This window comes from Cervus canadensis, chromosome 21, assembly GCF_019320065.1.
Source record: "Cervus canadensis isolate Bull #8, Minnesota chromosome 21, ASM1932006v1, whole genome shotgun sequence".
NCBI lineage: Eukaryota > Metazoa > Chordata > Mammalia > Artiodactyla > Cervidae > Cervus > Cervus canadensis.
The window spans coordinates 57,464,645-57,478,248 of NC_057406.1; the positions used below are offsets into that span (position 1 = coordinate 57,464,645).

The 13,604-nt window shown below is 37.5% G+C and overlaps 1 protein-coding gene across 27 annotated transcripts in view; it reads right to left on the minus strand.

Moving 5' to 3' along the window:
• The window catches only part of RBFOX2 (RNA binding fox-1 homolog 2), a 286,473-nt gene that overhangs the window by 17,476 nt on the left and 255,393 nt on the right, over positions 1-13,604 (minus strand). For 12 of the 27 annotated variants that reach the window (XR_006264103.1, XM_043439937.1, XM_043439940.1 and 9 more), the window contains 5 exons: positions 11,080-11,172; positions 8,200-8,260; positions 5,167-5,220; positions 4,875-4,967; positions 3,630-3,774 (listed from right to left, as the gene is read on the minus strand). Coding sequence is in view for 26 of the 27 variants with exons in the window: in XM_043439937.1 (XP_043295872.1) it covers positions 3,630-3,774; positions 4,875-4,967; positions 5,167-5,220; positions 8,200-8,260; positions 11,080-11,172 (446 nt within the window). In the remaining variant the exon portion in view is untranslated. Of the gene's footprint in view, positions 1-2,922; positions 3,142-3,629; positions 3,775-4,874; positions 4,968-5,166; positions 5,221-8,199; positions 8,261-11,079; positions 11,173-13,604 lie in introns of those variants that run through there. The other 15 variants (XM_043439942.1, XM_043439938.1, XM_043439939.1 and 12 more) reach the window with 4 other exon arrangements.

A 13,604-nucleotide genomic window follows, 5' to 3' on the forward strand; every position in this document is an offset into this window, starting at 1 on the left:
ACAAAAACAAAAAAACAAAAGAACAGAAACACATTCCGGTTATTTAGGACGGCAGCATGCACATGCGCTCTACACGGCAGGTGATGTATGAATACGGACCCTGGGCTGGAGAGGTTGGGGCGGCTCTGGGACAGGCAAGGCAGGGGAGGGTTGCAACCCTAGAAGGAAATGCCTGCCAATCTAGTAGTAACTAGAGTGGGATGAGAGAAATAAAGAGCATACCCAGAGGGCCAAGTATAGCTATGGAGAACCTGCTGGATTGGAAACACCAACCTTTCATATTGAGAGTATTAAAAAAAATAAGCTTGTCCTAAGAGGACGTTTTTCTTCAAAAGGGGTGTGTGTATGTGGGGGTGGGGCAGGGTTTGTGCAGAGAGGGGTTAAATATGAAAAAAAGAAAAAAAAAAAAAAAACCCCAAAGAATCCCACTAGGGCAGGACCTGTATGCAAAGTATGCTTCAACATTATGTTTAGTATTTTGTTATCAGTTTCAGAGTAACGTGGAAATTCTTTTCTGATATCCATACATCACCTGCTTTTTACCCTGCACATTAGACATGCGATAAGATTTGGCTGATCACACAAGCATGCAAAGTATTATTATTCAGCATTTTAAGAACCAATGCAACACCTCAGAAAAACAAGTCAATCAATTCTGACCAAAGTAAACAGAGAAATGTAATTAAAAAAAAAACACAACCAAAAATACCCACAATGCATTGCTTTCACAAGCAGAGATAATGAGCTAAAGGTTAAGGTGATTGGTCCAAGGTCCAAGAATTGAAAGGTGCAGTGGGGATCCCAGATAGTAACAATATAATCCAGAGTGGGAGGAGTAACTGGAAGACTTTAAGGGTTCTTTTTTGACCATAAGAATATTCATGGAATTCTGAAAAATACAGTTGATAACTGAGGTTCTGGGCATGACCTGTTTTATTTAAATGAATAAAATCGAGAAGGTAGCTTGATTAGGAATAAAAAGATTTATTTTCCTGTTTAGAAAAATTTGTATTGAACAAAAAAAAAAACCACATGATTCTGTTTTTAATCCTAAGCAACACTAAACTATTATAATGAAGGTATAGATTTCAAGCCTTTTGAGGTATTTTGTGAATATAATTTCCCTAAAATGTTATTTTGGGACCAAGAGACACAGAATAGCAGTAGAGGAAAAAAGATAAAAGTCTTTTCACTAAATCAAGATTTGGTTATTTAAAATTAAAAGATCTGTTTATCATTTATTCAACTAAACAAGCTGGAAATTTTCACTACTACCTTCTCCACTATAATAAACAAGCTAGTAAGTGAGGTTATCAAGTCATAGTTTTAATATGAATATGAAAATAATTTCTTTTTTACAGGTAGCTATAAAGTTTCTGAATTTTACCCCCAGTGAGGTTCTGTTGTATTTACAGGACAGTATGATCACACTTTGTGATGCCCCAATTATTCCGTGCCTTTGTATTATACAATAGGCAAATCAAACTCATCTCTGAGGTCATTTAGGTAAATTCTGTCCATTTTCAGTCTCCAATTGCAGCTAAAATCTGAGGTTAGAAAATAATCTGCCTCTCAATTGCATTTTAGTAAAAAAGAGACTTGTTCATAATGAGAAGGCTGATAAAATGCCAAAGCATTGATGCCAAGTGGTGACTAATTAACCTTGAACTATTTTAGTAAGGGGAAATAGGCAAAGATCGAAAGTATTTCTCCTATAGAGAAGAGTGGTGGTATTAAAAACATGAGTAAATTTTACGCTAAACTGTATCACTCATTGGGAATAGTCACCTAAATTCTAGAAGAATTCCAATATTCCCTATATCAAATGCCACGAGGAGGCTAGAACACAATGATTAATGATGAAATTAGTTCACTAAGCTAAAAAGCAATTTTAGGCCATTCCCCATAAAATACTGGACTTATTCCTTGCCATCTTCCATGTAAACAGGTGGTTTAGTTAATAAAAAATAAAACATGGGAAATTAGTGTTCAATGTAATGCACAGAAATTGATGTGATTAGACATAAAGGTAAAATATCTTTGAGCAAATATATACCTGACACAGACTTGGTAGAGAATGGGTTTTCAAGTTTGGCCAATATACCGAAATGACCTATATTGAATAAGAATGAATTCAACCACTTGATAAAGTAACTCAGGAATATTACAAAATACAGTCCCATGTTTCTGGTGAGCAGTATCTCTTTGCAAACATGACAGTACAATCTTTTGGAATGAAATGGAAGACACTTTGTAAACAATTTTATCCAGGGCTCAGTTTTATGTTTTACTTGAATATAGCTTGATGAAACAATATTGTATCTTTAGTCACTGCTTTAAAAGGAGATGTCAGAGGTTGAAGGTCAAAGGTCAAGTTGAGAGGGGGGAAAAAGGATAAAATTAAAAGTAATGGCAGAAGATGGAGATGATGGAATGCATGGGATTTAAACATCTATAAACTGCAAACAAAGGTTTATTTCTAAGTAGTTCCCTTCCAGTGGCTTCTGGAGCCTGCCAATTTCAACACCCATATTTGTCTTGTCTGATAAAAATGCTTTAATTCTGTGTAATTGAGGACCAAATGGCATGTCCCTTTGGTCTATGACTGACCACTAAATCAGTACATCTCACAGTCAATTTTGCTGTTAGAAAAGGACCTACAAAGGAGACTCTTTCCCTTTACATTTTAACTAAGTAGCAATGAATAGGTTGCTCTACCACTGTTTATTCTTCAGTAAGTATGTGGGGAAAAAACCTGTCACAGGCAGAAAAAAGATGAGGAACACAAACATCACATCTTTGAAGAAAGAAAGTCCTGATAAAACTAACTTATAAAAGTCCACTCTTTATATAAAAATATACATTGTAGGCTGACCTTAAGAAACAACGGAAATCAAAACCTGCCATCTTCACTCCTCCTCCCCCATTCAGTCACAAAGGATTTATTTGTTGCTATGGAATCATTCCACTGCATGAGACACCCTCCATACAAAAATCAAAGGGTGAAGGATGCTCAGCTCCATCAGCTGTTTTACCATCATTCAGAAGCCAACTGTAGTTTTATTCTTCCTACTTCTCCCTTTCTCCCTTGATTCAATTGGACTTGGTTCATCTTTGAATTAACCTCTTTTAATCCGTCTCCTACAAAGAAAGCAAATCCATTGTGGGTAACTAGCTCTGCTGCTCACCACCCAGGCAGTGAAGCCACAAGGGAGGGCACGTGTGAGAGCCTCAGCCCCAGCAAGGGTGGTGGTGAGGGCTGAGCCCAGCAGATGCAGTCTCGCACTACGGTCTTGAGCTCCTAGTTTGGTTCTCTGCAGGAGTGTTAATCCAAATTCGTGCGATGCTGAGTGAACTCCATGCCAACACACTGCTAGTGAACACAAGACAGTTCTGGCTACTGTCTTAAGCCACTACTGTGAGGGCTTAAGGTGGCCAAGATGAAGATTTATATAATGCATTGATATTCTGTTACATTCTGACAATGGTATGGTTCTTGCCATCTAATCTGTTAATTTGCAAATATTCAAAGAATCTCTACTATGTGGCACGGCAACATCCCAGAAGTTATAAGAGGGCCATGGTATTCTGGTTTTATCCAGTCGCTTATTTGGGACTCTACTGCTTACCCTGGATAGGCGGGAATGGCTGCTGGAGGTACCGCTCGGACTGCGCCATATACCGTCCGCCCTCTGCCCCTCAGGTGGGCTCCTCTGAAAGCGGCCGCCGTGGTGGCTGCAGTTGGGTAAGGGAAGCCAGGAACTAAAGGGAGACCCAAAATATGACAGAAATGTCAACTTGCATTCAGCAGCATGTGTACCATCACAACCTGCTTTGCAACAATTACAGGAAAGATGAAAAGATACCTCCACATCACAACTTTTCTCAAAAAGAAATGGAAATATGCAATATGCCATAAGTCAGTGACACCATGCCTCATTTATCACAAATCATGAGTTTTCTTTGTTCCTTCCCAATTTTGGCCTTACAATGCAAGCTGATGAGAAACGGGTCAGGAAGCTCTTGAGAACTGCTGCCATAATGGAGACGAGACTTTTCATTCCTACAGACAGTTTAAGTTGTTTGATAAAACTCTTTAACTGACTATTAATCTCATTTCCAGATGTTATTACATCCATTTGAATAATTATTTTTCATAAGAACATCCTTTTCTGCTTTTGACATGCCGCCACATTCCAAGACACACTAAATAGTCTTCAGACACATCATGAGTCCACATAACTCTTTATCTAACATGTTTCAGTCCAGAAATGAGAGGTGAGAAGGAAACTGCCTCTCCCCTGCAGCCCTGTGTCCTTTAAAGAGGCAGACATTCTCCAGGGGCCTGTTTTAAGTGTGCTGTCCTCTGGAAAGCATGAGGGGACATTGATTCCATATCCACTGAACTCTGTTTAATTATATCTCTTACTGGAGCTAAATAGCTCAGGTCAAAATGACTTTAGAGATACCAACAGAGCTGAGAATAATCAATAAAACTCGAGCGGCACTTGAGTGGTATTCTACTCAAGGGCCCAGAGCTGACTTACAGACATCATGTACAACACGTTCCACCAATAATCCCTTCTTTGTTTGCTTCATTACAAAGTGCAGAATTAAAATTTTCTTTACATGTCCTCATCCTCTTCTACCTTTTCCGACTATTTATGCTTTGTGGCCATCTTAACATTTGATCAAAAAGATTCTAGCACAGGCTAATAAGATTCCAGCATAGGACAGGGCATTAATGATAGTATTTAACTCTCTCATGACTGCCTCCTTTTCAGTTATGTGTATTTGGGGGGACAAAAAGACCAATACATTACTGTTTACTCACAACAGTCAAACTCCATGCCAGGTCAACATAGGCTACTTACTGATTAAAGGAATGTAAGTGTTGATACCCCCTCTTCCTGACAGGGGCACGGCTGCGTCGTTGCCTAGGGACACATCTGCTTGGAAACTGGATGCTGAGTGCATTTAGGAAATGAAAAGGTGCAAAAAGATTACCAAGGAGTAGGAAATTGAAAAACAATAAATTCATGTGTATATATATATATATATATATATATATACACACACACACACACTCACACACACACACACGCACACACACACACACACATATATATGAAATAGCACGAATGGAAAAATTAACTCAAATACTACCTGCATACAACTCAGGGCCATATACAGCTCCAACTACTGGGCTTAATTTCCAACCTAAAATGGAAGAAAGGACAGTGAGCAAATGCTTACGACTACATGAGGAACAGACAGAAGGTAAAGGAGGGCTTCAGACGCTCTGGATTCATTTTTGCCTGGTACCATCTTCTCTTTAGGATGCTGGTGGGGGTTTACACGAGAGGGTGATGACATCTCTGGACCTGACCCTCTTTAAGCAGGACTAGCACACTGAAGGGATAATGAATATTTGGCAGAGGGAGAGGCGGTGGGGGAAAGGAGGTGAGAAAAAAATTGAGAGGGAGGAAGGAAGGAAGATGGAGAGGGAATGAGAGAAGGAAAAAGAAATAGAAATAAATCCTGGGGGTTTTGTATACTGTCTCTCACAGAACTGCTAATTGACCTAGTCCTTGTTTAGAAGAAGGGAAAAAGGCACAATATATGTAATTCGGTATCCCACTGTGATGCACTGTCTTCTATATCATCTTCACATTGTTTACTACTATAGCTGTTTTATTATAAAACAGTATCCTTTGACTGAATTCAAATCTGACCTGGACCTCTGAACTCCATATTCATTTATAGCATGCTAATGGTATTCTAGGTAAATGGAAATCTTCTTTCATTAGGATTTCCCACTGGGATTTCACTGGAGTTAACCAAGTCACCAAGAAGAGACATGCAATGATAAAATTCAAGGTATGTTCCTAACTTTGGTGCATGTCTTCTGAGATTTTAATATGTAAGAAGTACATTTACATTAATCAGACTTTTGAGCTAAAGAATACAAGACCACTACAGAACGTTGGTGTAAACATTTTAAGTATTTCCAAACATTAGGTTTGATGTCACTTTAATTTCTACATTCCCTTTTTTATATTTATAGGGATATGGCAAGTGGTAAAAAAAAGAAAGAGACAAACATTCTATTGCCCACTGATAGAGTAGCATTCCACATGAAAAATCTTAGTAAATATTTCTTGAATTTTATCATTTTATAAAAGTTATAAAATTTTTATAAATAAATAAACCATTTTATTTTTCTGAAAGATTGGCCCTTTGGTTTAATTCTTTTATAACATTGTAACATTGTGTCACTGCTACTCTATAAATATGTGACTGGAAAGATGAAAAGGCCAATCACCAGATTTAAATGACTATAAGCCAAGACATTACTCGAGAAAACCCATTCATTAGGAATCATTCCAATCCCCCATTCATTATTGTATGTGTTTATTATAGACATGCCTCTTCATTATTCTGCATGAAAATTTCAAAATTTGTCTTCAGATCCTACTGGAGTTGTAAAAGCACAAATGTTCTGCATTGTTAGACAAGTCAGGTGACTCAAAGCCAGTAAGAACATGCTGAGAATTCACCTTGAAGGCACCTAGCATGCTCTTTGCAGAATCTCTAACACAGCAGCTGCAGGTTTCTAAAGTCTGCTCTCGTAGACTTGAATAGTGATTTAGAATAATATTAAAAAATGAACTTTTCCTTTCCTACCAGTGGCACTACTACTTTAAGCACTCCCTTTAAATGCATACAATGGATGCACATGATAATAATGGAATACTGTCAACAAAAGCTTGAATATGTTTAGTTTTGTACACTTTATAATGTATTTTTACAGGTGTTTATGGCACTTGATTTTCACAAAACTGAAAGAGAGTGATAAGATAGGCACCACTTCTGGGACAATGAGTAAGTATCAATACTATATTTCCCTGGGCTTTATTTCCTAAAGAAAAAGCTAAGAAGGCTGGATTTTGATGACTAAGAGCCTGGTGGTGCTAAAATTCTGGCTGCCACTTGATAGAGGTGAAAACAGAAATGGGTTAGGAAACTGGCCCACTGTCACAGAGTAAAATGAAGAGACAGATTGAGCAGGAGAATTCCTGTCTTTTCAATTCCAGTCAGTAGCTCTGTCTGTCCCACTGGATCTAAAGGAAATCTGACATACTTTGCCTCTCCTTATTTTGTTCAAATTTGATTTTTTAAAAATCAAAATAGCAAAAACTTGTTTTTATGAAGCAGTGAAAAGAAGAAAACAAAAGGTAACTTGGAAGGTGATGGTATCCCAAGACACACCACTAGTAAAATGACTAAGGAAAACGCAAGTTATGCTAATAAATGCAAATTATGCTATACTCTATTTAAAAAGCTGAGCTACACATATTTGTTGAAGGTCAACTAATACACTTCTACTTGACTTAAGACATTACCAGCACATACTGTCATACTCTAGCAATAGAGGGAAAAACTCTTCTTTTTACTCTAGATAAAATCTCATGCAGAACTCTAAAATATAGAACAGTGAATGAGGTTCTTCAAAGTGGAGCCATGGGCCTCAAGACCCCGTCCGTTCAGTTTTCTTCCCCACCAAGATGGTCCTGTGGAGCACAGTGTGTAAAACCACTCTTGTACTATAGATTAAAATTATATCCTGTCTTACTCAGGCAACATGAATCTAGATTAAATTTGACAACCGAAGCAAAAGTTCTGTTTTTGTTAGACAAAATATTTACAGAAAAATTCCCCCTTAATGAGAAACATTTATAAAACTCACTACATAACATGTAACCATCAAATACAAAATATTTTTATTTTTACACACACACATACCCCGTGGCTATTACCTCTAGAGCATTCCTTTAAAAGGAGAACAAGAGGTCAAGAATTATTCCACTCATGTTCAGATAAGTAGGATCTTGAACAAGCCTAACATATTACAAAGAACTACAGCAGCTAAAAGAGGGTTTTGAGCAGAAATCTCAAATGACATGTTCACACTATATAACATGGATTTTACTGAGACTAAGACTATAATAATTAAAAAAAACAAAAAGGTAATTTATAAAAATTAACTCTGCCAGGTAAAAAAAATACTTCAATGTACATAAAAAAATTGAAAAATGAAATAAAAAAAGTCTTTGATGTCTGTGAAAAGTTCATATACCTTTGTAAGAATAAATGACATAAGTGACATTTTTCTGAAGATGATTCATAACCTCTTACCATTTGCATATGGTGTGACCATCTTCTTATTGGTCATTACACGTGCTGTAGCATTATTCACCTACAGGTACAAAGTAGAAAGGAGGGGCAGGGAGGAAGGAGATCACATTAGGGAACATGGAGGTGCTCATTCAATAACAAAGTATTCAGTTTACAATGTAAATTTCAGAGATAATTTATTTAAATAATTAATATAGCAATATAAAATATTAATATATAGTATTTTAATTAAAGTGTTCATTAAATGAGGCTAACAAGAGTAAAATACAGTTTCTTGGTCTTCAAATGGAAAACTAAGGCAACTTTACTATCCAGGACTCCAAAGAAAAAGTACATTTGCAAGTTCTTCGGAGATCTTTTAACAGAGAAGTCTCTGCACTCAGGAAAATATGGAAAAAACTGGAAAGAGCCCTGTTTGCATGTGAACTTTGAAGTTCATTAATAAAACAGAGGCTTGCTACATTGGTTTAGGAAACAAATTTACAGGAAGATAGGAGAAAAAAATCTGTGGACCTGATCTGTTCTCATGTTTATCATTTTTACATGCTTGTATAAAATTTTACTGTTTGAGGTCACTAAAAAAATATAGGAACTTAAGACTCCTATGTTGACAGGCTTTAGGACTATTTTGAATTTTCTAGATTATGTGCCCCACTCATTTAAGAAGAAAGTTTTCAGAAGGATGTTAAATCAGGCACTTAAAAGAATTGGAAAAAAAAAAGCTTTATGTTTCTTTTGTTTTATGGTACTCTCTACCCTCATTACAGAACTGCATGATTAAAGCATTCTCAGAGCTAAGGTAAGTAGGCATTATAAAGATGGTGCCGATGAAGAAAAGATGAATGGCACTTAGAAGCCAGGATCCTGTAGTCAGTCCAGTGTCAGAATCAGCTTCAAAGTTCTTACAAGGAGGGTAGAGCCTTACCATAGAACCTGGTTATATACTATGTTATCAGGTACATAGAAACAGACCAGTTTTTAAAAGAATTATAAAACATAAAAATTATACAAAATATGTTTTATTTCACTCTGGGGATGTATATTATGTTAAATTTGAATAGCAATAAATTTGCTACCAAAATCTCCACCAATTTTAGGTGAAGTTGGAACCAAAAATGTTTTGTGTTTTTTTAAGATTTGTATAGTGATCACCTTCCTATGTGAGGAAAAGAGCTTGAAACTTCATTTACTCTAGTTTGCCCACAAAATCATACCAACATTTCACATTTAAAAAGAAAGAATGGGATACAACAATGATGAGACTGAGAGCATGCAGTTAAAAAACACACACACACAAATAAAAGAAAGAAAAAAAACAATCAATTTTGGAAAGACAGGAGAAAGTGAAGAGCGAGGCTCTCACAGACAAGGATTAGAATGGGGCAAGAGCTTCCACTAGCTGCTAGAGCAGAAAGCACCCAAGCACTTAAAGGAAAAATGGCCAGAACCAATCAGAAACCACCAGTCAGCAAAGAGACCAATAGCTGCACAGAACAGAGAAGGGGCGGGAAGGACTAGGGCGGAGGATGGGAAGAGAGCGTGGGTCAGGAGAACAAAAAGCAAGGGAAGAGAAGAGAGAAAGTCAGGAAGGCTGTCACGGGCAGGAGAGAGAGCTGTCAAGGGCAAAGAAGGGACAGTCATAGCTACAAACAGAGGTCTGGGAAAGAGGAAAAGGAGGAAAGGAAGTAGGGGCAGGAAGTGCATTAATAAAACCAGCCAAACTGGAGTTCAGTAACTCTGAGTAAGATGTGCAAGGGGAAAAAAATCACCATGACGTCAGTACTCAAACAGCTCAGACGGCTACAAAACAATATGTACATCCAGAGTCCAGGCGGCATTACTCAACAGCAGTGAAAATAAAAGGGGGAAAGGAAAAGGAAGAGGAACAAGTCAAATCACATTTTGTAGTGTTAATGTGAGATGGCAGATGGACTTTTTCTTTCTTATTTGTTTGTAATTACATTTTAAAAAAGCTTCTTCTCTAGTGCTTTGGTTTCACTTACCGCCAACGGGCACCATCGCCAGCATTGTGTATAGTTACCATGGAAAGAGTGAGTCAAGTGAAGGGCCCTAAATGCTAAACCATTGGAAAGGGAGGGGGGAAAAAAAAGCAAAATATGCAGACATCTTACTCAAAATGGTGGCTTTTATATTTCATACTTTTAAAAACTGGGAAAGGGGAAAGGAGCCAGTTAACCTTCACTGCGTGATGAAAAGGGCCAGTGAGCACCAGGTGGCCAACTCAATCTTAGTTTTAGTATGTGCTACAGGTGGCCACCCAACCCTCTGCTGGAGAATTTTATCCAGTAATTGCTGAAATTCTGGATATTAAATATATTTAAAAACCATATGAGTTTTGGACTCTTTCCTCCCCACCTCCCAACCTCTATGATCTTTTATTCCTTACTTATTACACGCAGGTGGAGGCAAACTGGACTCCCAAAAGAGAGAGGATACTGGCTGGCCCCTTGATTCATTACAGGACACATTTCTAAACTGGACAGTTTTTAGACGTTTTCAACGTTAGTTTTATTTTGGCCTGATTACAGGACTTCAGAGTCTCGCAAACTGAAGCAAAGGAAAAAAATCAAGAGAGTAGAAGGATGAACATTTCAGAGGAAAAAAGTAAATGAAATCAAATACATATACATTCGCACACAGGTAAATTTAAAGGAAAACCCCCAAACAATCAAAAAATGGGGGGGGTGGGGAGGATAGAAGTGTTACTTTTACAGCATTTTAGTGCAAGAAAGTGAAGGACACAGAGACACAAACACACACCACAAACAAGACAGGGTTCCAAATGTGAAATAAGTGAGGCAATACATAAAAAGAGAAATAAAAATATAAACCAGAAGTTGAATTATTGAAGACATGCACCTCGATTTTACGGCCCTCTACCACGGTGCCGTGTAATTTCTCCCTGGCCCTGTCTGCATCAGCACTATTCTCGAAAGTTACGAACCCGAATCCCTGCATGCAGCGGGAGAAGGGGGGAAAACATGCACATCGTTATATTGAAGTACTCATCTCTTGGTAAATAGAAAAAAAAATATCACAGTATGAAACTGACATCAGCAACAACTCAGCAATACTCTCCCAAAGTCACATTGTTGGTCCATGCATATTTTGTAAAGGGAAATGAAATCCAATAAAAGGATAAAGAACTACAGTAGTAGTGATAATAGCAATAATGTGATTAACAACAATAATAACAATAATGAAATAAAACAAAAAGCATGTGAGGCCAGACCAAAACTGAGGTATAGAGTTACTCGGATCAAACTAGTCAACCAAGAATCTGAACATTTAAAGATGATCCTATCTTTCTCATTTCATGCTGTTTATATACATGTCCCTTTATCTAATACTAAAAAATAATCAAATCTATTATTCCTCAGCAACTTCTATATAAAGCTTGGTATTTGGGTGCCAGCTTCATATAACGAATTTGTTAGGAGGTCTAACCATTTTAGCTCCACTTGGCCTATGGCTTACAGCACCATCAACTCCTCTGGGAACGGGATAATTTAAGACATAGTGAGGATGTTTGATTTGTGGATACTGGGTGTGGGAGAGGACAGCACTCATGTTCATCTAAGCAAATGAAAAGACCATTAGGCAGTGGTCAATTATAACTTTTCTTCAATGTGAATTTTAAACGAACAGATTGACACAAGAGTAGGAATATGTTCAGCTGGAGTTCAGAAACTGCTTATCCAGATCTGCCTAAATTATACACCTGTTGAAGTCTACTCAATGTGTTTGTTTTTTTCCGTATGTAAAGAGAAAAGGAATAGTCAAAAGACAGTGGGAGTCAGATCTAGTTAGTGACATGAACTGCATACTATTCAACAGGAAAGAATACCATAGAACAGCAATACAGTTGCTACTGAGTTAGGATTAATTTATTTGTCCACCGTAGATGCTGGAAAACAAACAAACCACGAAGCTTTAATTTGTCAAGCAGAAAACGCAGGAAACCAGGGAGCTAGCCCACTTTACTCCTTTGTGTGTATGTGCGTGTGCTGTCGCTTCAGTCGGGTCTGACTCTGTGTGATCCTGTGGACTACAGCCGCCAGGCTCCGAGGTCCACGGGATTCTCCAGGCAAGAGTACTGGAGTGGGATGCCATTTCCTTCACTTCCTTTGTTCACACTTTATCTGAAAAGCTAGTCTGGGTTATCATATCCTACTACCAATTTCAACACCAGCAGGATTTACTATGTACTGCAGGACTATTTCAAAAAGCACTACTTCAGCTTCACTCTAGGTGCTCTGTCCTTGTCTCTCTACTCAGCAACTATAACAATTTCTCAAGCTATCTACGTCTGTAGAGTGGTAACTTTCTTAGAATTTTCGGAAACAGTCCTCATTTCTCAATAGTTTCACTGTCCCTCTAGCATTCTTTGAATATTCTATTGTAGGATAACCTGAACCCGTTATTTTTACTGAAGTTCTGCTTTGCTGCTTAATCCATGAGCACTCCTATACATATGATGCATATTCTTAACTGAGATGGCCGACAATGTGCACTGTTCCATAAGATTTTATAAAGGCAATTCCACCATTCCGAAGGATCTGATGACTCAGCATCTAAATGATTATATGATTGGGTAGCAATCCGTGGAGGATTCCAATGGATTACCTCCACCTTCAATCTGGATATCTAGAAAGTGAAATGCTAAGCTGAAAAGAATTTTTTTGTAAAAAGATATGTAGCTTAGGATGTAATACTATGGGTAATTTTAATTAAAAATGTTCCTTTAAAATGTATATGTGTTGAAAATATCAATTGGAACTCATTTTCAGAAACAAATTTTGATATCAAGATGTTATAGCCACTTTGACAACTCAGTATGCACAAGGGCAAGTTACTAATTAATTATTCCATCTGTCACACTACCATCTGAAAAAGGCAGGAAGCCAGTTCTTCAAACCTGGAGAGCTCTCCAATAGGAAAGTCAAACCTTTTAAAAAAGGTTGCAGATTGTGTTGAGGTTTTGTATCACATTTTAAAAGTACTATAAGGTATTTCAACTGATTGTCACAGCCTCATACATTTGATACCTTCGGTTAAATTAGTGAACTATAAATTAGCAGTTGGACAGCAGATTATATAAAAGCTAGCACCTAAGTTTTTAATTCTAGCATTGACTATCTGTATCTACATGTCCACATACATACATACAGACTTATCTTTTAAATACACCCACGGGTAGAAAGGATTAACCTGTTGGTCCCCTTCTGAAGTAAAGACATGGAGTCAACCTGAGGTTGAGGACTCAAGCATCAACAAGGCCCAGCAACAGCAGGGTCTTCTTCCTTCTGTGTAGCTTTTTTCTACAGCTAATGGTGAGAAAGTTAGAAATTATGCTTTGAAATCTAAGTTCTGAATTCCACTGA